Source organism: Saccostrea cucullata, unplaced genomic scaffold (assembly GCF_032062105.1).
Source record: "Saccostrea cucullata isolate Sc308-1 unplaced genomic scaffold, CSIRO_AGI_Scuc_v1 ctg5838, whole genome shotgun sequence".
Lineage (NCBI taxonomy): Eukaryota > Metazoa > Mollusca > Bivalvia > Ostreida > Ostreidae > Saccostrea > Saccostrea cuccullata.
The window spans coordinates 39,377-63,724 of NW_026919849.1; the positions used below are offsets into that span (position 1 = coordinate 39,377).

The window sequence follows — 24,348 nt, forward strand, 5'->3', positions numbered from 1 at the left end:
TAGATGCACTTGTAGAAGTGCAGTAAATACATATTTTATTTTGTGTTGTTTCAATTTAAAAAAAAACGTGCATTAAACTTTCCACATGCTTATATTTTTTCTGAAAGAATAATTTAAAGTAATATGAACTGCAACTTTGATGTCGGAATTTTTTGTTGCAAAATTGTAAATAACTATTTCAATGAGAGAAAAAACAAAGTTAGTAAACTTCTGTCGTTCATATTTGCAATGGAAGAACTATTTATAAGCTTGAATTGAATCAAAAGTTCATTAGTGTCATCCTGTACAATAATGATTTCTTATATAAAACTTTACAATCATTGGTTGTATATAGTAGTCTTTCTTCTGCTTTATTTTAGTCTACTTGATCATAAAGGCTTAAGTTACATACAAATTTACCATAGTAGCATATTTTAACAGCAAAATATTTTTTTTCAAAAATGCAGCTCATATTGCTTTACAGACAAGAAAAGTATATGTTAGTGTCCATCTAAGGGAGATTCAACCCCTCGAACATAGGCCAAAAATAGAGCATGGAACATTTCATTAAAAAAAACTTTTAGACCATAAAATACCCCCATAAACTTATAAATACAGTCAAATTAAACTTAACTTGGCTTAAATTTACTTGAAAGTATTGCAAAGTTGATTTTTTTAAGCAAACTATGAGCAAATATATACCATTTAGATAACTTGTATACAAAAATGTTGTTCGTTTGACCGGTGTCAAATTTAGGCAAAATTTCCTATAAAATTGTTCGAAAAACCAGAGAAAAACATATTTCTATTTTTTTAAAGATATAGTGTCATATCTGCAACGGTGAGTGCAAACGAATTGAGTAACGCGAGTATTGAAAATTTGATTGTACTCACCATTGCAGTTATGACATCTTTAAAAAAAATATGGTTTATTGTTTATATTTACATTCTTTAACTCTCTGCCTTGACTGCAAATGTGATTCATATTATAAAACCCATGAATTATCCTTCTTGTAAGCTACAGACCCTGACCCCCACCCCCACCCCCACCCCCTCTTCTCTAGATCCGCGCATGACAGTTAATTGAAGAGCTAACATAACAGCTTCTGGTCAATGTGACAAATGACAAAGAAAAATTCCTTTTATGTTAAACAATATGCCTGTGATGGAGGTTATAAAAAAACAAAGGAAATTATAGAAAAAAACTTTTAAAATCGTTTTCTTAAGTACAGTAAGAATACAAAGGAGTTTTCTTTTCAATCTTCTAAAAACAGCAAAACTATATGATTGATGGCCATATTTAATATATGGAAACATCCGCAGATTTAAGTTTCATGATACCCTTGTAGGATATAGGGCCACAATGAATAAACAAAATTATGCACAAGAATACAGAGGAGTTCTTTTCAACCTTCAAAAAAACAGCAAAGCTATGATTGGTCATATTTATATAGAAATTCAGAATTGTTCAAATCATGACCCACAGTGGGTGCCACCACGATGAAAGTTGAAACGGAGAGGAAAAAGCCACAGTCAGTCAAAGAAATATATAAGCATCCTTATAGTGTGTAGATTCAACTCAAATGTGTTCTTATCATACCTCCATCCGCTTCCTTTAGGCTTAGGTCGGGACCACTTTCAAGAGCTTTTCTATGCATACTAGTATGCTTAACTGATTTTTGCTTTCTTCCAAGTGTCCTCTGATATAATTCATTTTATCAAATAAATTCTGCAATAACAGTGGGCGATCAAAGTTTTACATAGAAATAAACAAGAAAAATCTTTAAATATCTTCTTCTCAAGAACAACAATTAAAGCTTAGGTTTGTTATATTTCTATGGGAGCATCCTTTAACAAACCATGACCTCGATCGAGTGTAGGGTTGGGCTATACAGAGAACGATCGAAGTTTTACATAGGTAAAATCTTCAAAAATCTTCTTCTCAAGAACAGCAAAGCCATGATAAGTCATTTATATACATGGAAGCATAATTATTTTCAGGTGGTGTACATGTAGATTAAAATTTGTTCAGATCATGGCCTCCAGGGGTAAGATAGGGCCACAATGGGTGATCAAACTTTTATATAGGAATTAATACCTAGGAAACATTTTCTTCCCAAGAAGAGCAAGGACCCCAGGGGTAAGGTGGGGGGCATAATAAAAGTTCAAACTTGTAGGAAAAAGTCACAATAAAAAAATATGTAAGCATTCTTAGTTAATGTCATGGGCGGATACAAGATTTGTGGCTGGGGGAGCCCGTGGCTCATTGATTTCAGGCGAGTAGCCAGGCGTACGTTTGTATACGCATAAACGTCCACATCATTTTAGGGAAAAAAGAGAGAGGGAGAGGCAGGCGAAATTTTATGCTCTTAAATCATTTTGCAATAAATAGATACTTTTAAAAATTAACATAATAACTGAAAATCAACAGAATCAGATTTAGGGGGAAATATGGTAGTAGACATCTATATTTCTGAAATCTTAGATTTTCAAATGAATCTGGTTTACGTATTGCTGACTTTTTTAAGTGCATTACATTCTTACTAATATATACATGTACCACTCCAACAGATTAATTTATCATAAGTATTTTGTCTCTTCAAAGTCTAATATTGTTTGAAGTGGGCTCTTCATATTACATAAAAAACGATACAATGTATTGGGCATATCCTTTCTCATTTTAGAGTGTTTGTCCATATTTTGTACAAAAACAAAACAGACCTCGAAAACATGGGAGCATAACAAACTTAAAAGTGTTTTAAAAAAAAGGATAATTTGAATTACAATTTATTAATTGGCCATTAATTATAAAACAAATGGCATTATTAATTTTAGCTATTATGAATTGACCATGAATTATAAAACTGAAGTATGGCATTGTTGATATTAGTCATGTCTGATATCGAGTGGGTCCAGGGTCCAGACTTAAGCCCCCCCCCCCCCAAGTATGTCCAGGACAAAGCCCTGGCTGGGGCCCAGGGGCAAAGTCCCGGAAGCTTCTGGATTTTGTGTACTGAGTATTTTAAGAGTAAAACCAGGTATGTACATGTAGGTCAGGACCTACACATGTATTTTTAAAAGCCTTTCGATCAAAACTATAGGCCTATAATCACCGTGTAAAGGGGCACATGCGGGGTTTCGGTTAAGTAACATATGGGGTTTCAACTCCGAAGCGGTGATTTTTTGCATTTGGAAAATATATTTGTAAATTTTCTCCGCTAATGAATTATTTGGAGCCAAATGACATGCGCACGGGTTCTCCTTAAACAATCTCGATTTCTGTAAGAAATATGAACTTTTGTGACCAAATTCTACTGTGCCTAACGGGGTTTCGAGGTTTGTTAACATAGGGGGTTTCAACTGAAAGGCTTTTTCTATGTTTAAATCTTTGTTTTCCTTCAAGAATCATGAGAATATGGATTTCGTACATTCACCACGAAGAAAAAGTGAATGGTCATGTGTTAGGCAAAAGGCTTATTTGTCACCTAGATGAACAGATATGAATGCTCACTCAAGAGGCAGGCTGCGTCTCCTAAACAAAAATAGATTTCCCTGTAGTAAATGTGGGATTGGGAGGGGGGGGTGTCACTTCTTCCAAGCATAACTTTTATTTCTATTGAAATCTTTCATTGAAAGACTTACCCTTTTGGGATTTCAACTCCTCTTTTTCTATGTTTTAATCTTTGAATATGGATTCCTGGCTCATTCATCACGAAGAAAAAGTGAATGGCTACATGGAAGGCACAAGATTTGTTTTTCACCTGCATGCAAATACGTATGCATTTCAAATTCTTTTTTTTTTTATATCGTCAGTCGTATAATAGTGCCAGGTCATGCCAAAAATTTAAAGCAATATGAGCTGCATTTTATAAAATTTTATTTAGCTGTTAAAATGTGTTATTATGATGATTACAAGTGACACATGTTATAAGACATTCGACATCCAAAACTAAGAATCCAATTCTTATATATTAGAATTCTCTTATTTTCTATATCTTTATAACCGTAATTTTCATTATCATTTCTACTGAATTTAGCGCCTTTCAGACCTGTTGTGCTTCAAAGATGTACATGTAAGAGCCGTATGTGACGTTGAATGTTAAATGCGAGAGGGGGGGGGGGGGACGTACAAATATTATATTTTTACGATAAATTAACATGTCCATTGAGAGTCATAACAATGCACATTTAAGTGTTTGAAGAGTATTGAAAATGCATAGAATCCTTACTATGTATTCAATCCGCAGTGAGAAGGCTTGGTGTGTTTTATAGCATTTTTAATGATAATGTTTGATTTTTTCCAGAGAGCTCTAGATAGTATGTACAGTGCTCAGGTAAGCGATGTGGCCCCGGGGTCTCTTGTTTTATGATTTAACGGTTTTAAATTTTATGTCAAATAACTCGGGTAAACTGGTTATGACAACACAGAAAAAAAGTAATGGAAGCATCTTATTAACCGTGTTTTCACAAATTTTAATTTTCTCATAGCTCCGTTCCTCATCGACATTATTAGAGTTATTTCCCCTAATCGGATGTCAATGTCGTATCCAATCAAAACAATTATTATTCGACACCGCGAACCTGTTCATACACAGAGAAAAGAGAAATACCTGAGTGACCTGCATACCTGAGTAGCTTTCTACAGGGGATTTGTCGGTGTTTTGGGTAGGTTTGGAAGGTCTTAAGGTGTTATCAATTATATTTTTGCACAAATTCAACATGTGCTTGTTGAAACAAAGGAAATACATTTACTGCGTGTCATTATTGATATTAGCGAATTGTTTACAGTCACTACGACATAATTTGTCATTCAGTCTTTGATTGTAATGTGCCTGAACAAATCAAATCATGTTTTTCGTATTCTGTTCATTGTGTTCCTATCATTCCGTTAGAAAACTAGAAAATTCAGTTTGAAATTGTGGCTAAATGTGCACAATATTTGAATCAATGCATTATCAGATCTATAACTTAAATTATAAATGAGGTTTAATAATGTTAATGTGTTTACAATGACCTTTTCATTTTTGAAATCATTGAGATATTTTATTCGGAAATCTTATTAGGGAAAACAACACAAAATTTTTGAGACATTAATTTAAGACAGTCTTTGCAAAAAAGAAAAATCACCACTGACAGTACATTTGGACAGACAGTTAACACAATATTCACACGAAACAAACTTTCACCGGTCCAAAATTAGCAGTACTACATTATCATCAAAGGACCAGTTAATGTCATAAATCGCTGCAGAACTGTAGCGTTATGGTTTTATATTTATTTCATCCACCTCTCAATCCTTTATAGTTGTTGCTACAAGTGATAAACTGGCTTGATTAAAATTGTTTGTTAGATTGCTGAAAATTCACTTCAAGTGAGTTTATTGCCTGTAGAGACAACTATAAAGGGTTGGAGGGTGGATAAAAAATATATATTAGCTACAGAATGTGTCTTAAATTAAGGAGTGAAAGGCTGTTGATAGACAGATGCTGGAAAGTGGAGAAATTCTCCCCAAAAGTGCACAAAAAATCTTGTGCCGTAAATTGCACTTTTTTTGCATAACAGGATCTGTAGCGGTATAGTCAAAGACTTATATAATTATAAAACCTTAACGCTACAGTTCTGCAGCGATTTATGACATTAATTGGTCCTTTGATGATAATGTACATACGTAGTACTGCTCTTTTGCAGGACAATTAAATGATAAAGTTTGGTGAAGTTTTTGTAGGTACCGGTTAATACTTCAATGACATTTATTTAACATGATTGCTGTTACATCATACTTCACTGAACTCTATCACTTTACCCTCACAAAAGAGCAGTACTACTGTATACAGTTATTGTAAAACAGTCAATATTCAGATTTTTAAGATTTTGATTTCATTATGATACATACTGTAAATCACGTTTTATTCGCGAGAACTTTATTTTCGCGTAATTACGCGAGACAATGAGTTCGCGAAAATTTCATTCTCGCGTTTAAAAGTATTCCTTATGATTATATAGAGGAAAAACAACAATTCGTGAAAATTATGTCTCGCTTATAAAGAGTAAATGACTATCTCGCGAAAATAAGGTGTCGCGAAAATTTAGTGATCTACAGTAGGCGTCAGAAGAAAACTGAAAGTGGGGGGACTAAGCAAGTAGTGGGCGAGGGGGGGGGGGTATAAAATGCATCAACTGCCCCAAGTTATAGTATAAAATGGGTTAAACTAAGCTTCATTCCTTAGAATTTAATTTCAGTGCAGACAATATGACTAGCAGAGCTACAGATAAGGTGTGTATTTGCAGAAATATGCATTAAATTTTACAAAATATGCATTGAAAATTAAAATAGAGCATACAATTACGCATTAGCAATCATAGATACGCATTACACCACGAAAGTACTGTGTACAACAAGTTGAAGAATACAGGTATGACTTACTTAATCAGGGTTCGACACTAACGGTAGCCCGCTGGCCCGGGACAACTGAATATTGAGGTCGGGCTACCAAACATGCCTTTAAACTTGCCCTGCAGGGCTACTAAGGATTTTACTAAATACTCACTCAGAGCAACAAATATAATTATCAATTACACATAATGTATCTAATAATTTTTAAATCTATTTTCAAACATGTTTTATTATCATAATTATTATTTTTGTATGTCAAAATTGTAAAATTTAAAGGTGATTCGAAATATCCTAAATGATTATATATGTGTACTTCTTCGAATAGAAAAATGTGTAAGGTACGATCATAGGGTGACATATAATGTTTACCCAAAATACAGCCAGAATGCAGGATTTGGCATCTCTATTTTCAAAATTTCCCGGGGGAGGCCCCCCGTACCCCCACCAGCAGGAGGGGGAAACCCCCTCCCGCACCTACCCCCTCATCGCTTCGCGACTGGGCCACCAGCCTTCGGCTGCTGGACAACTAATACATGAACAGGGCTAGTAGAAATTAGAAATGGATAGCCCTGCTGACAACTATAGTTTAAAAGTTAGTGTCGACCCCTGTTAATGATACGAATTGAGGTTAACTCAGTGTTTGATTTTTCTCAAAACGATCGAAGAACAGATTTAAAAGCCTTTTAGTGAACAGGAATATTCTAGAAATGATGACGACGATATCCATCTCGGGAGGAAGGAGATTAAGATTAAAATCAATTTCTATGTAGAAAGATAATATACACTTGGCATAACTTTTTTTTTATTATGGTTTTATAGCCAATTTTTCATCTCTCTCAACTTGCCATATTGATGATTCAGAAGATTCTTTTCTCCCAGTTTTCTCTTAAAACGATATCTTAAATGAAGGAAAAGTTTTCTGTGTCTCTGATTCTTTGGTACCTTGACCTGCTGCATAATCTTTCTTGTCAAAAAAGAATGCTTCCCAATCTTTGCAAAAAGTCTTGTTGTATTTGCAAATTTTATTTAAATAAATGCAGGAACTGACCTTTGAAGATTTTTTTCCAGACCCGGCCTCTTCAAAACACTTCGATTACAAGCTCAAAATCAAAATAAAGGTCTAAACATTTTTATATAAACAAAATGCTCTTCAATCACTTTGCTGAAAATCAAAATCTGCATTGATTTGAAAATCAGGGAGTAAATACACTTTGAGGTAAAAAATTATCTGGAGCTCTGGACTAGTTTTCCTCTAAAACTGACTTCAAATGAAGCATATTTTTTAAAAGTTAAAAGTGTAATGTCAAGTGGAGTAATATGTTTTTGATGCAACTCATTGTGACATATTAGGCAACTTATGTTATACAATATAAAGTAAATCTTTTATCCAATTAAATAACTTTTTAAAAATTAAAATTGAATTACCATACTCAAATCTATATGTTTTTTTTTAGCTGTCTGCACCACAGGTTTTAACCTAGACACAAGGCTGAAATGATCAAATCCTGAAAACAAACAGAGCCGTTTTTCCCACCATTTCACACTGAATCCAAAACACAGAGCATTTTTCCTGATTTAACAAAAGGTAAATGTTGCTAAGTGCCAGCTATTAATTCATTGAGGTTTTGGAATCAATTTTGAATTTGGATTGTATGTTATTTAAGACTGATGGAGGCAAAGTGCAGAAGTATTTGCACTCACTTATTGGTAGTTTTTTATGCCCCCCTTCGAAGAAGGGAGGGCATATTGCTTTGCTGCTGTCTGTTATTTTGTCGGTCGGTCTGTAGGTCTGTCGGTCTGTAGGTCCACTTAGTTTCCGTTCATTTTCTTCACAAACTGTTGCACATACTGAAATGAAATTTGGTATACAGGTATATCACATGAATATCTAGGTCAAGTTTTGTTTTGGGTATGATCACACCATTTTTGACAATGAGTTGTGCTCGTTAGACATTTTCTTTGCAACCGTTGCACATACTAAAATGAAAATTGGTATACAGATTTATCAGATGGAAAAAATTCCAGTTTGGGGGGAGGGGGGCATACATATAAGTGTTTAGGGCTGCCACGATTAACCGAAATATCAGTTAACAGCGATTCACAATCTTTCCGTTCAATTCGATACATTTTTCCTGGATTTCGATTCGATTCAGGGTTGATTTTTTCATACTAACATTTGCTGTTGTTACTCGAAGTCCGGTTGGTTAATTGGAAGAAATGATGGCAAATCATGTTAAAGTAAACAAAAACATGAAAATGGCCGCGAAGAAGTCAACGGGGGACTACTTCCAAGTTCCATTTTCGAAAGAAAGATGGCACAGAGGATAAATAGATTTACTAAAAGGCAACACCCATCAGCCATGTAATTCTGAATTTAGAGGAGCCGACACAGTGCTGTGAATTTCCTTCTTTCTTTTTAATATTGAGATCGTTTTGAATGTGAAATAATTATTGACATTCTTGTTGTGACAGTTATGTGGTAAGGTGCTTTGATATCGTATTGGTGAATCACAGCAGGGATCTTACTGTTTCTATTGTGGCCAAACAGATTTGTAAGCAAATCACCAGTACTTTTATGTTTAGCATAATAATTAATTAATATGAAATCATTGGTTTTGTTTGAAAGATTTGTTCCCATGTTTCATCTTTTAAACTCAATGACCAGTATTTTTTATTAATTTGGATGCAGACATTTGATTCTTGGGTCATACTTTGTAATTAGAACACTGGATATTTTCTTTGTTTTCTTGGCTATTTACATTCCATTTTATATTTAAAAAACCTTATAAAAGTATGAATCATTATTTATTAAAGAATGTCTTATGATTCTGATGATTAAAGATTACAGATTTTATACAAAAAATAAAAAAAAGATCTATTTCTTATAATCGAACCGAAATTATTCGAAAATCGAGGTTTTTGTTTGAACCGAATCGATTCGAAAATTTTCTGATTCGTGGCAGTCCTATTAGTGTTTTACAAACATCTCTAACCTGTTTATTTTTATTTATTGCCAAATTATTGGTATTTTCCAATGTAATGATGAGATCAATAAATTATAAGTAAGATCTATAAATTACAAGTAACAGTAATTAAGATGATCAAGAGATCACTTATGTAGTGCAGGTGGCTAAAGATGAGGGAAAATTAGACAAATCAACTGATCGAGGTGCCAAAGAGTGCTTTCCTCCATTTCTTCTTCAGTTATTTAACTGTATTAAAAGTATTAAATCTGCAACATATCAATGGGGTCCATTACATGTATAAGAATTTGAAGATTGTCCATAAAAATTGTGTCTGTGTATATTTTCTTCACAGGTTTGCATATATTTAATTCTTTGTTAAAATTAATAAGATTATGAAATCAACATTGAAAAGAATATTTTTAGCTAGAAAACATGAATTTTAACATGTGTTACCATGCATTACATCAAAACATACAGTATCTGAAGAAGGAAGGGAGTGTCAACCAGAAACGAAATCATTTGATTAATTATATTAATTTGTTAACTGCTCGGACAAAGAAAGTTAGATATGTGTGCCAGCTCCCATTTGATATGAAAATTCCAAACTGTCAAGATATGTACAGAAAGCATGTCGCATAGTTGGGTAATTTGCCAACCTTTATTTTATCAGGAAGTCTAGTTAATTAAGGTGAAATTGTTCTGAAAATAGTGACACATAATAATATTTTTTACCCGTGTCATACTGATAAAATTTACTTTATATGGATTAAGTTTACAGTTAACGGGAATCCTTAGTAACTTGAAGCACTGAACAAGGTAAAATTAGGACTGCTGGTTTATATTGGAGGGTGTGTTTTAATTTTCTGTGTCAGTTTTGTGTTAATTAACATTTAACATACATGTAGTAAGTAAGCATTGTTTTTAAACACACATATGCCCTGGCTATTCATGGATATGGCACAATGAGGCATTCTTAATTTGAGAAGTATAGTTATATAAGGATTTTTGATTTTTACCCTCAAAATTCCATCATTGATGTTTTCATTTTACTCAAAGTTAACATTCTATTCAACTCCACTTTGTTTATTGTATTGTTACAGTATTTGAATTTACGTTTCATATGATAAAATCACATTAAATATTTATGAAAGTTAGCAGAGAGATCTAGATCTATAATTGTAACTTTTCCCCCTAGATTTATTTCAACTAGGGAATCTAATATGTAGTTGTAATAAGTGTAAAATGAAGGAAAGAATTTTAATTAAAATTGATTTTTAAAATCACTACAATTCCCATCAAACTTACTCATCCAATATCCACACTTTGTTATAGTTATGTCCCTATGCAGGGCCATGCATCCAAAAGGTCAAAAGGGAAAGAAATGACAAGTACTAAACATTCGGACCTGCTGCTCCGATAAATCCACTAGCTGTGTTTAAAATTTTCTATGGGTAAGCCCCATTTTTGGGCAATCATTATATAAGATGCACGATTTTTCCAATCAGGTGACAAAGTTATACACCAGAAAACTATCAAGGCTACTGGTAAGATTCTATGGGATTTTCCCCAAAGATGGCAACAAAGGGACATAACTTTTGAAAAAGTGTTGTGTATTCAACTATTCCTGCAATACTTTGGCGAAAAAACATGGTCATATGAAGTACATAAGCTAGATATAATTATTTTTTCTTACAATGTTGGCTGATCGCTGAGGGGATATCATATCAGAGTTATCCTTCTTTGATCTCATTGTGAGATTATGCATTTGTAATATATTCTGTTCATTCATTGAGTATAAGCTAGTGCATTACACTGCCAAGAAGAATAAGCCACAACTCTCAAAAGCATTTCATGTAATGTGTGATGAAAAATACACATAATCACCATTTATTGCTTTGCATATATTTGGTATGTACAAATCTGCCCTGATATACCCCTATTTTAAACATTCCAAGACTCATTCAATATATTTTTTAAAATAAATATTGTTATATGCTTATAAAGGGGTGGCTCTCCTAATTAAAAGTATTTCACCTGAACGTGTTCCCAAAGGTATTGAAATTAATATACCAATATTAAGCATATAAACCCAGTTTGAACAAAGGATTAGCCACATTAGACGTGTTCTGATCCCAGATTAGTTACTGACACATTTGGAGTTGAAAACTGGCCCCAGTGTAGAATTTAGTGGTACATTGATCTAAAAAGGGCAATAGTGAAGAGTGACGCAGTTCATTACATAATTGATGAATTTCATTTGGAATATACATGTATATATTTGCCATTAATTAAAAGTTTAAATTTTTTTTTACAATTTCATGTTTGAAATGTGCAAATTCTGATTTTTTTCATGGGAGGATTATATTGAGTGGATTTAGAAAATTTCTCGCGTGAGTTCTTGGATTTTATGCCTTTTTGTAATCGACTGGATTAATTATATCATTGTAGCATATCACGCTTCTGGGTGACACAGACTTGTGCATGCTGCTAACCCGATTCAAGTGATGCTTGATCTTCCGTGAATGTTATACCAGTCTATCCCTTTGATTTTATAATCACTACGCAACTCTGTCGTAACAGCGGAAATAATTTTCCTTTGAGGACCCAAAAAATAATTTTTGCATTAAAAACTTATTTTTTGATATTTTACATCGCAGACTAATCGAAATGTACGCCGGAGTCCCACAGAACGAGTGAGTACTTTTAAAATAGATTTTCGTACTGTCGTTGCACCTTGTTGTCAGTCGTGTGAACCTCTTGATGTGTGAACTGTTTGCCGTGTTCTTTTGCACACTCTCTCTCTAGCAGTTCTTGTTCTCACTTGATCAAGTGAATAGTCTTCATGAAATTTTATTGGTTGAAAATCTTATTATATTTTCTGATAGTTTGAAATAAATGTGAAACCCCTCATTGTCACTACATGTATATAAGTGCACTGTTCAGTACATGAGTTTGCAACCTTGAATCTACATAATGAATGAATTGTGTAATTCCTATATGTTCATACTCAGTCATAAGTGTATTATTGTAAAATTGTGGTGTAAATACGTAAAATAAATATATGTTTACTCATCTGATAAATTGATAACTAGTGCTACATGTGGCACATTTTAGAATTACTTTTGTGTGAAGTTCTTTAAATCAAAATTTTTAATGACATGAATGAATTGCAAATATTTTTTATATGAACTTGAAATTTCTTGTACCCGGTATATATTGATTTTTAAATGTTTTTTAAAGTATCTGTAATTTTTCAAACACTTTAAGTGTTCATCTTATAATTTTTACCATAATTAGAAGACATATATTAGCAAACATGAACAAGTTACTTAAGTAATAAACTTTTTGTATAAGTTGTGAAACAACTAGTATATGTGTACTTTAAATTAATAGGTTATGGACTTATAAAATCTAGAGATCATTAAGCCAAATCCGTTATTAGGAATTAATTAAAAAGGGTGAAACTCATTAATATCGTGATGGATCAAACAGATTGGTAAAATTTTAAAAATTCAAAATTATATCAGTACATAAACACAGTAGATGTACTAACTGTTCTTTGTACTTGTACAGTGTTGACTTTACTATTCTGGATATTCTCGTCAAGTTAGTACCTGACTCGCAGTTGTGAAAACATGCTTAGTTTGTGTAGTGTTTGGATTTTATGGCAAATTACCCGTGCTTGCATTTTGAAATGACTCATTTATGTGTTAATAAAAGCAAAGAAAAAAAAACCCAGATGAAACCTGACTGATTTAAATCATTTCCAATACTGCTGTAATTTAAATAATGAATGAATTTGAACATTTAACATTATATGTTCAGAATTGATAAGACTTGACACTTATCATATTCCCTTTAGAATTGTTTCATTTTTCAGGTTTTAAAATCCAGAATTCATGGAAAAAGTATAAATTGTGTTGAAGATACAAAGAAATTAAACTTAATGGTTTTCTTAGAATGGCACACAATCCTTTTCACAAATTTATAATTAAACTTTTATGTGTTTCGTGATTAAATCTACAATCTGTATACATGTAGTATTACATATATGTATTTCTGGAATTAATTTTTTTCAATTAGTAATACTAAATGAATAAAATATTGCAATATTTTCAGGAAATTTTATGTTTCAAATCTGAAATTTAAAAAAAGATGAAATTTTTAGTAAAATTAGACTGACTTCAATATCTATGAATAGAAAATTAATGAAGAAAAGAAAATTAAAAGCATTGATCTGAACATGGTAAATTCTTGGTTTTGAGAAACTTGAAACAATTCAGGTTTAATTGGGAAATGTCTAATAATAAAATTTAAAATTAAAAGATAAATAAATACAAAACAAACACCATATGGAACTAAGTCAGAAGTCACATTTTCCCTATTAATAAGAAAAGCCTTGAGTGTCGATCCCTTGAGAATTCATCATCATGTCTTCAATAATTCGAAAGACAGTTCAACAAAGTCTTAGGAAATCTGTATTGATTGCTCAGAGAGAGAAGTCTGCTCGCAGGAAAAGTCGCAGACAAGTCTGATTTAATTCTGTCAATAATGGTCACATGTGGAGTGCTGAATTAATGTGATTACCACAACTTAATTAATGGCCATCTTTATTGATTAGATTTGTCAGGTATCTGAGGTTCCTTGCAGTTTTTATACCCCCCGCAAACGAAGTTTGGGGGGGGGGGTATATAGGAATCACCTTGTCCGTCTGTCCGTCTGTCTGTGCAATCATGTCCGGTCCATATCTTTCTTACAGAGGGACACAAGAATCTACTACTCCACACTAAGATTGCTCATAACCTAAGGGTGTGTCATGACCTTGACCCAAGGTCATTTGGGGAAGTTCAAGGTCACTGGAAGAAAAATTTCATAATTCGTGTCCGGTCCATATCTTTCTTATGGATAAACTTGGTAGGTTCTCATTTCACACAAAGATTGCCCATGACCCAAGGGTGTGTCATGACCTTGACCCAAGGTCATTTGGGGAAGTTCAAGGTCACTGGGAGAAAAATTTCAAAATTCATGTTTGACATATATCTTTTATGGATAAACTTGGTAGGTTCTCATTTCATACAAAGATTGCCCATGACCCAAGGGTGTGTCATGACCTTGACCCAAGGTCATTTGGGGAAGTTCAAGGTCACTGGAAGAAAAATTTCATAATTTGTGTCCGGTCTATATCTTTCTTATTGATAAACTTGGTAGGTTTTCATTTCACATAAAGATTGCCCATGACCCAAGGGTGTGTCATGACCTTGACCCAAGGTCATTTGGAGAAGTTCAAGGTCACTGGTAGAAAAATTTAATAATTCGTGTCCGGTCCATATCTTTCTTAAGGATAAACTTGGTAGGTTCTCATTTCATACAAAGATTGCCCATGACCCAAGGGTGTGTCATGACCTTGACCCAAGGTCATTTGGGGAAGTTCAAGGTCACTGGAAGAAAAATTTCATAATTCGTGTCCGGTCTATATCTTTCTTATGGATAAACTTGGTAGGTTTTCATTTCACATAAAGATTGCCCATGACCCAAGGGTGTGTCATGACCTTGACCCAAGGTCATTTTAATTCAAAATCACTGGTAGAAAAATTTAATAATTGTCCGGTCCATATCTTTAAAGGATAAACTTGGTAGGTTTTCATTTCACACAAAGATTGCCCATGACCTATGGGTGTGTCATGACCTTGACCCAAGGTCATTTGGGGAAGTTCAAGGTCACTGGAAGAAAAATTTCATAATTTGTGTCCGGTCCATATCTTTCTTATTGATAAACTTGGTAGGTTCTTTATGATTTTACTCAAAGATTGCCTATGACCCAAGGGTGTGTCATGACCTTGACCCAAGGTCATTTGGGAAGTTCAAGGTCACTGGAAGAAAAATTTTATAATTCGTGTTTGATACATATCTTTATTATGCAAAAACTTACTTCTGAAAAACCCAGCGGGGGGTATTTTGTCCCAATTGGACAGTTCTAGTTTTTTTTTGTTTTTGTTTTTGGTTGTTTGTAGTTTTTTTTTTAATCTTAGAATTTTAGCTCTGTTTTCTGAAGGATATAGTATTATTGCAGCTACATGTAGGTTTCTTTGGTTGAAAATTGATTAGGGAAAGCAAAAAACATTTTGTAACATTTTCTGTGAAATAGTCTAGAAATATTGTCATCTTTGCATAATACCAATTATACAAGACACGTATTCCATTTTTAAAAAAAATAAACTGAGTAGGGATCGATATTCTGTCTAATAATTATAACCTATATATAGCTATTTGCGGTTGTTAAAATATCTATACAGTAAAACTTGGATGTAACAAAATCACTGGCAGTGTTTTTTTTCAGTACTTTGGGACTGGGGGCTGGGGCCCTTAGAATTGGGAATTTCAGCGTCAATTAGGCTAAATTGGGAATCTCCAAGAATTTTAACCCAGTCACTTTAAAAGCTAGCTGCAGATCTGTAGCGTTACGGTTTTATATATTTGTCTTTGACCATAACGCTACAAATCCCGTAATACAAAAAAGGTGCAATTTACGGTGCAATATTTTTTGCGCTCTTTTGGGGAGAATTTCTCCACTTTCTAGCATTGGTTAATCAACTACCTTTCACTCACTAATTCTAGACGCATTATGTAGCCAATATGTATATTTTATCTACCTCCCAATCATTTATAGTTGTCTCTACAGGCAATAAACTCGTTTGAAGTGAATTTTCAGCAATCTAACAAATGATTATGATTTAGCGAGTTTATCACTTGTAGAGACGACTATAAAGGGTGGGGAAATGGATAAATTATACAGATTAGTTAAATAATGTGCCTAGAATTATGTAGTGAAAGGTAGTTAATTGAATGATGCTGGAAAGTGGAGAAATTCTCCACAAAATGTTGCACCGTAAATTGCACATTTTTTGCATTATGGGATCTGTAGCGTTATGGTCAAAGACAAATATAAAAAACCACAACGCTACAGATCTGCAGCTATTTAAAAGCATTTTCAAAAAGCTTTGTTTTGTCTTTGTATTACTTGAACAAATAATTGTTATAATAAATTAAGACTATTCTTGGTATGAATTATCTAATTACTTGCATCAAGAACAATAGTGGAATGAATTATCTAATTTTGAAGGAATCCAACATGGCTGAACAACAAAACATGCTTGAACTCTACTGAAAAACATGCAATAAACAAACAGAATTTTATCACATATTTTGTAAGTTTTTCTTTGGGAAAACTTCCCCTACATTTTGGGAAAATACAGGCATATTTTCAATTGGGCGGAATTTTGGCCCCAAAACGGCCCTAAAACGGCCCTAAAAAAATCACTGACAGGAACTAATAAAATTACTTTGCTTTATCTGATTCTGTAATATATCATATCTGTATAAGGAATTCATTAAATTTATATAGCTGAGGATCCAAGATAATTTCGTTTTATCTGTGAATTCACAATATTTGTGTTCGTAATAATGAGTTTTACAGTAAAACTGTTTGTAGACTGATTATATCATGTTTGTTTATATGTCAGGTCAAGGTCAGTGCAGATGTACTTTGAGGTCAAGGTCAAAAGAGGGACTGCATTATTATTACTTCACAATGATGTATATTGGGGAAATATCAAACTGATTAAAGCCAGTAATGGCCCATCAAATGATTCATTAAGGGCATCCAAGACATATGCCCTAAAAGTAAATTAACAATCAACTTGCAAGTTTCTTGAACCTAATTTTTTCATAACATCTCCTTTTTCAATATCAATTTACTGAGCACTACAGAGTATATACTTTCAACCTTAATTGAACTCTGAAATGAATTATGACTGAACATTTAAGGTGGCGCACTACCTTATATTAACTAGCTGGTACTATATGTTCACAGTTTTCCATTATTGCAATTAATGGATTGCCAGACCTCATTGTATCTCACACAACAATGATATACTCATGGGATTCATTCAGTCAAACCCTCATACCTCAGAGTATAGGTGCGATTCATTATTATACAATTTAAAAACACATGTTTAATGATACAGTTCAGCGCAATATTTATTCCAGGCCATTAAATGACATGCCACAAGGGAGGAGACGTTTTTGTTCACCCAGGCAAATGAATATGGATTTTAAATGTACTAGGGTACAATTATCAAAGCTTGTGTGTTTCAACATCTATTGTTCCAACTGATGATTTCAAATAAATTTGGAACCTATAGCTATATAGTTACATGTATTGCAAAATGTAATTTCTGGCATAGAAGGTGGTTCTACGTTAATTGCATAATATTGTCTGGGTACATTACAAGCTTCTTTAATATTAATGCAGGCCTCTAAGTGGAATTGACTTTTCCAACCAGTGTCTTAATACAGCAGTTGTCTGTATCAATGATTAAAAGATTGGACAGGTGGATCAATAGATTTTTGCCCCTTTTATATCCACGGCTCTTCTAATTGAAATGATTATTACCAGGTCAGGTGTTTACACCCTGTTATATAGCCGCTGTGTCAATATCCAGGAACAAGCTCGATCTCTCTCCTCCACGTCGACGATTTAAAGGTCTGGCGATTCCTGTCATATATAGGAGGCTTGTAAAAGCCTGTTGATAACGAAAGAGCGTCACAAAAACAAGATGGCCGCCAATGTCTGTAAACATCTCCTCGGTACTTCCTGATGTACTGGGAGATTGCGTGAAATCTTTGTTTTTTTTGTGTCGGAGAGATTTATTTTATTGTCTGTGTGTGTGTGTGATTCTGTGACCAGTGTGGAACACTGGCGACTTTCTGGGCAGTGCAATCATGGAGCCAAGTTATAAGATGGGAAAATATAGTCCAAATCACTTACTGGAACAGTAAGCTATATAATTGAAGAATTTTATGTTTAACTTTTGACCTTAAATGTTAAAGATGAATAGATAGTGAAATTTCATACATTCAGGAAGTTTTTTGTTGCCAAAGAAGCCAAATAGCGATAATTTTTTAACAGTATAATTGTAAATTTTATAAATATTTTGTCGAGAAAGGCATATGCTCTTCTTCTTTGTGTATTGACTCTTTGTGTCAGGTATTGATGTTAAGGATTACGATCCCTATTATTACACCTTGGTGCTTTCTCTTTTTATCTCTTGTTCTGGGTGATTTAATGTCAAAGGCCAACACTGTATACAGCTGTCAGGTCCTGGCCTGGTAATGGGTCTAAGGACAGGAGATCAGAGTGTGATCGCAATGGTTTAGTGGCATTTCTTGTCATCATTTGCCAATTTTTTATTTTCTGGGTGGAAGCTAGCCATTCTGTCAATAATTGATCATATGTTTTTTCCGATTACATGCTAATTATTCTGTTGTTTTCTCACAGTCTGATGGGTACTAAAAGGCGTAGAAAGGAAATTTCCAGTAAGAGAGAGGCTTTGAGGCTTAACTCACGCAATTTACGCAATAGCTTATGTTTACAATATTATGTGAACCTGCGCAGAAAAAAATTAGCTGGGTTCTTGGAAGAGTTGTTTTAAAACTTTGACCATGCATGCATATTTTGTGATTTGTTTGAAAAAGAATTAGAAATATTTAAAGGTATAGAATAATATGTGATGCGTAAACTAGGTCATTCTTTGAAGTTTCATTTGCTTTAAGGACAGATGATACAAACAAACTTTTGTCAAAGAATTTGAAAATAACCACTTGGGTCATGTTTAAATGAGTAAAATAAATAACTTTCACTGCGTACTTTTTAATTTTTAATTCAAATTTGCACAAAAATGGAATTTGAAGTGAAAAATATTTGTATAGATTAAGGATCATGGTTTCAGAAGGACAGACTTTTGAACATCACGGAAGGTTTGCAAATTCTTCCTATTCTGGAAATTTATTATTTGCATCATTTGCAATTAAATTAAGCCAAAAAATATATACCAATCCAGGCATCCATTTTTTGTTTGTATCATCTGTCCTTAATATTGGTATGAATTGTTTGAGTCTTGCTTTATTGCACGTACTTTAAAGTCAGTCTCAGTCTTGAAAATTATTTACTTTTCCTGGCCAATTTGTTGACCATCACATTTTCTGAACTGGTTTAGCCATAACAGTTGTCACTAAGAGCTCTTTGAATCAAGCTTAGACTGAAAGCTAAAGGGCTATGAGTATTCTGTCGGTATGGATGATGCACAAGGGTTAATTTCTTTCCTTTACACTTTTGATGTCTGCAGATCATCATTTGTACATGTATTTAATTGTCAAAAAACATCATCATTTGTTGAAATATCCTTAAAATCATGTGATTTTAAATAGATACAGTGTAAATGCAGCTGGAAAGCTTTGACAAAAGAATTTTTTTCTTGTTCCCTTTGTCCTGACTTAATTTCTCTTCCTAGATTAGAGAGCTTGGATGACAAAGACCTGAGAATTTAAATTTAAGCATTTATAAAAATTTAACGTTAGGTTGGCCAGGTAGATAATAAATCAAAATACCTGGGAATGCATTGCATTGTCGTTAAATAGATAAACACAAATTAGGAGTAGGATTTTTTGATATAAATCCTCCAACAAAGAGATATGAGGTGACATGGTACTTTTAAAAAATATTGTTTCAATAAATTTGGCCTTACCAAAACGTGACTGAGTTATTTATAAATGTAGTTCATTTAAAGTTAGTCATAGACTGATTTGATGGGTTCATTGTAAATTATGAAAAGATGAGGGTGGGGACATATTCTGTTGAACCAATAAAATTGTGTTTGATAACAACAACATTTTGACTATATATATTTAATATATAACATGTCATTACTGCTTTTAAAAATCAATTAGTTCTGATTTATTTTTTAAAACCCAAGGTTGATTGGTTTGCATGCAGACTTTTATAAGCTTTCCAAGACTGTCATTCTATTTGATTCCAATGGATTCATTGCTTTTCATAATATGATTTTATGTTTGAATTCATTTTGCAATGTCATTTGTTTAGATTATAAAAGATTAGCTTAAGAAGCTATGATGCTTGTCAATGATTGTTTTTTTTTTACTTTAGTAGTTATATACATTAACTGTTGATGACACTATTAACTCTATCTTTGTTTCCATCATGAGTAGCAGTTTCTGAAAGAAAAAATTATGAATTGCTGTTTCTAAAAAAGATATAGTTCTTAAATAAGTATACAAGCATCTCAAAAGTAACTTATAATAAAGTCAAAATTTTTAGTGTAATTTAAATGTGATGCAGTGGACTGTTAACCTTATAGTGACATTATGTTGATAGGGAATGCTTACTCCTCCCTGGCACCCGATCCCTGCATCTCTGTTTTCAGCATCTGTTTAGGCTCTTAGCTCACTAGTTGTTTTGTTTAATTAAATGGACTTCGACATCTGTTTTTTATCTCCACATTTCATCTTTCATTCTCTCTGTGAAGTTTATATCCACAGCCATGGGGAAGCTAACATAAGTAAGATTTAATGGAAGTTCATTGCCATTATCCAACTTTTATGAATTCAAAGTTGCTTTACATGCACTTAATATATGACCTTGCCTGCCCCCTCCTTGACAAGGCTAATTACGACCAGTTTCTCCAGATATCATCTAAGTAATGGGCCACTTTTATCACAGCTAATTTGAAAGGAAATCATGCAGATATTAAGTAATATTGCACACCGAGTGCTTTAGACTTCTGATTGTCATTTTGAAGTCAATTAATTGTTTTCTCGAAGAAACTCTCCTGTGATTTTTTTTTATTTCCATTTAACGTGTTTGTGTTCTTTGCCTTAAATTTAAGAGTCTTTCTGACATTTAAGTTCCATATTAACTCTGATAGATTTATTAATTTGTTTTTTTTTTCTCTTCTGATCATTGATTCATTTATTTTGTGTTGGCTCATTAGCATTTGTCATCTGTCTGGAAAATTGATAGACATTTATTTGGTTAGTATTACAGTCAACTTTAATGTCCTGAATTTTAACACGAGCTGCTAATAAGTCGGCCTCTTAAAGTCATGTCCCTGAATAGTTTATAAAAAATTTATAACAATGACAGAGTAATTGTTCGTTGTTTGCAATCACACATGAGAAAAGCACCTCTGAATCCCCTCCCCCCCCCCCCCCCCCCCCCCCCCCCCCCGAAAAAAAAAATTTAGTAAATAAAATAAAAATAAAAGCTATTAGTGTGTACGTTTGTCTGTTCAAATTGATAATTTATTATCAAACTAAAAAAGTACTGAACACTTGAAACATAAAGAAGTGGTTGTGACTAGGGCTGGGTATTGGCCCGAGATTTCGTATTGCGATATATTGCGATATTTTTAACTGTATTGCGATATGTATTGCAATATTTTCAATGTAATTTAAATGGCATTTTCTTACTATATTTACTTTAATTTACATGCAGAATGGACAGAAATATAATAAGTAACCAACACAGAAAAAAAATCTTGTTGATTTCATTAAAGTTATGCTCTGATATGTTCACACAAAACAACTTCTGTCTTACTGTTTGGCTTAATAACAAACTTTCATAAGTCCATTTTTATATTTAATGACAAAATTCCTTAATCTAAGCATATTGCCAATATATCGATATTACAAAATCGTATTGCGATACGATATTTTTTGTCATTGTATTGCAATATATTGAAATATTGATATTATTGCCCAGCCCTAGTTGTGACTGTCAAATCACTATTTGTTATTTTTATCCCTGGTGTTCGATATATAGTAACACAAAGTTCAACTACATGTAGAAGTTCAGATGCCAAGTCATATAAATGAAGGTTTCTTACTTGTTTGGTCAAGAACAATTCAAGGTCAAAAAGGGAATTCTCCTTCATTAGACTTAGGTTCTAGTAACTGCAATTGATATGAAAAATTCTGTTTCATTCAAAGTTTTGAATTCATTGATTTGACATTCATTGTTAAATTATACCCTTATAAATAGCTTTCTGTATATTTATTACTAATAAAAAGTCCAACAAAAGAAATGTTTTACATCGGTCTAACATTTTCACTGTTGACGGGTCTGCCGGTTCAACATAAGAATTGTTAGACGGCAACGTCACTGCTACGTCACAAGTAATTAATCATCGTTCAATATCGGCGACACAGAAATAGCTGAAGTTAAGAGCTGTAAGAGTTGTTGCTACTAGCAAGGAAGAAGGGAAGAGTATATGTTTTGTGATAAATAATTTTTGTGATATAATAAAAATATGATTAATTTTGTTCTTTCCCAGCTATTGTTTTATATTTACTGATTAAGCCATAATTTTCCATATAAAGTAATTGATAATATAGTGTGTATTGATTAAATCTTAAGTGAGCACTGAAGGGTATAACAAAACAGTTATAGACTAGGATGCAGGCAACATATGATTTGTTGGACCTGAAGGTGAAAATATTGCCCTTGGCCTGCGACCTCGGGCAACATTTTCACCTTCAGGTCCAACAAATCATATGTTGCCCTCATACCCAGTCAATAACTGTATAATGTTTTAGACTCCTCCATGGCACCTTATTCCACCCCTGATGATTTAGAGATCTGCTCCAAAACTGTATTCTTTTAGAGCTCAAGTACTGTTTAATTGTTATCTTCATATTTCATCGTTTACCTTGGCATGGCTGATGTGACCGACCAGCAGGGGATACTCACTCCTCTATGGCACCTGATCCCACCTCTGATGTTTTGGAGGTCTGTGTTTGCCCTGCTCCTTTTTTTGTACTGTTTTATGGACTTTTGAGCTTGAATACTGTTCTTCATCTCCATATGTTTCTTGTATCTAGTAAAATTAAACTGCATAACTGTGGGACATTTATTCATTGGCTACAGAGATATGAGCACCAATTAAACATGACTGATAATTCCATTTATTTAGAATGGGTCAATAAAAAAAAAAAGTTATTGATGTTACAAAATCAGCAGCAGCCCTCAATGTTTGCTCTGTTAGTATAATGCATTACATGCTAAGTTAACACCATCATTTATTAATAACTCATTGCTTGTATTTTTTCCTTTTCATAAAATCTATACATCATTAGCACAATATATGTACAAAACAATTTGATCATCCATGATTTTCTGAGGGATTTTTTTTTTTTTAACCTGCAACAGGGAATATTGGTTTTCCCCTCTTCTCTGGTCTATAAACAGCATAACCTGCCAAAAATGTATAAATCTCTGAGTAGGCATTTCGATTTGAAGGCGTGTTAAGTTCAGATCAGAGCTAATATGAAACATTGATTTCGGTCTCAGAGCAGAAAGTTTATTAGCCAAAGGATCTTTGTATTCAGTAAGAGGATATATTGTTTTTCTGCCATGTACTGCCATTAAAAAAAAACTACCATACATCAGGATTTGTCAGTCGATCTGGAAGGCAATATATTTACAGGGAACATTTTCTCTTTATCAAAATTAATGGTTTGATTATAAAATTAGATTTTGATTGGCCTGGAAATGATTTTCTTTCGAAATATTTTATGGTTCATTTTGAAGCAGTGTATTTTTTTAGAATGGAGGAACTCATTTTTCTTTGGGGGGGGATATACTATGACAAGAACTATCACAACAATTGGTGATTTCATTATTTCTGATTTTTTTTTTTGCAAAGAACTAGACAAATTAAAGGTTGCATGTGTAAAGGTCTGAAATCTAGATTATTTTTCAACTTCAGCCAATACTGTCATGCTCACTAGCAAATTGTAGTAGCTATATATAAGCTTACTCAAGCAGTTCTTAAGGAAATAAATGTGATTCTATTTTAAATATCCTTACAGACATGCTATGCTGGTGAATTTAAGCCAACACATAAGTCCATATTAGTGCCTTCTTAAATGTTAGAGGATTAACATACATGCAGTAAAGAAAAATTTGCTTTCAAGGTTGTTTTTTTTTGGGGGGGGGTTGTTTTAAGGTCACACCCAAGCCTTTTTCAAGAAATAGTTTGGCCTGTTGTTGACTAGTTTTGGTTGAATTATGTGACTTCATGTAAAGGAAAGCATGCAATTCCAGGCTGTAAACATACTGTAAATGTATTACATTTGGCGTGTATGATATTTGGC

The 24,348-nt window shown here is 33.2% G+C and overlaps 1 protein-coding gene across 6 annotated transcripts in view; it reads left to right on the forward strand.

Annotated features, from left to right (window-relative positions):
* Positions 1–4,515: 4,515 nt before the first annotated feature.
* The window catches only part of LOC134239351 (tubby protein homolog), a 42,738-nt gene continuing 22,905 nt past the window's right edge, over positions 4,516–24,348 (forward strand). For 2 of the 6 annotated variants that reach the window (XM_062721518.1, XM_062721556.1), the window contains exon 1: positions 17,568–18,173. In XM_062721518.1, the coding sequence (XP_062577502.1) occupies positions 18,121–18,173 (53 nt within the window). In that variant the 5' untranslated portion in view covers positions 17,568–18,120. Of the gene's footprint in view, positions 4,645–7,827; positions 7,959–10,117; positions 10,156–11,996; positions 12,033–17,567; positions 18,174–24,348 lie in introns of those variants that run through there. The other 4 variants (XM_062721537.1, XM_062721527.1, XM_062721552.1 and 1 more) reach the window with 4 other exon arrangements.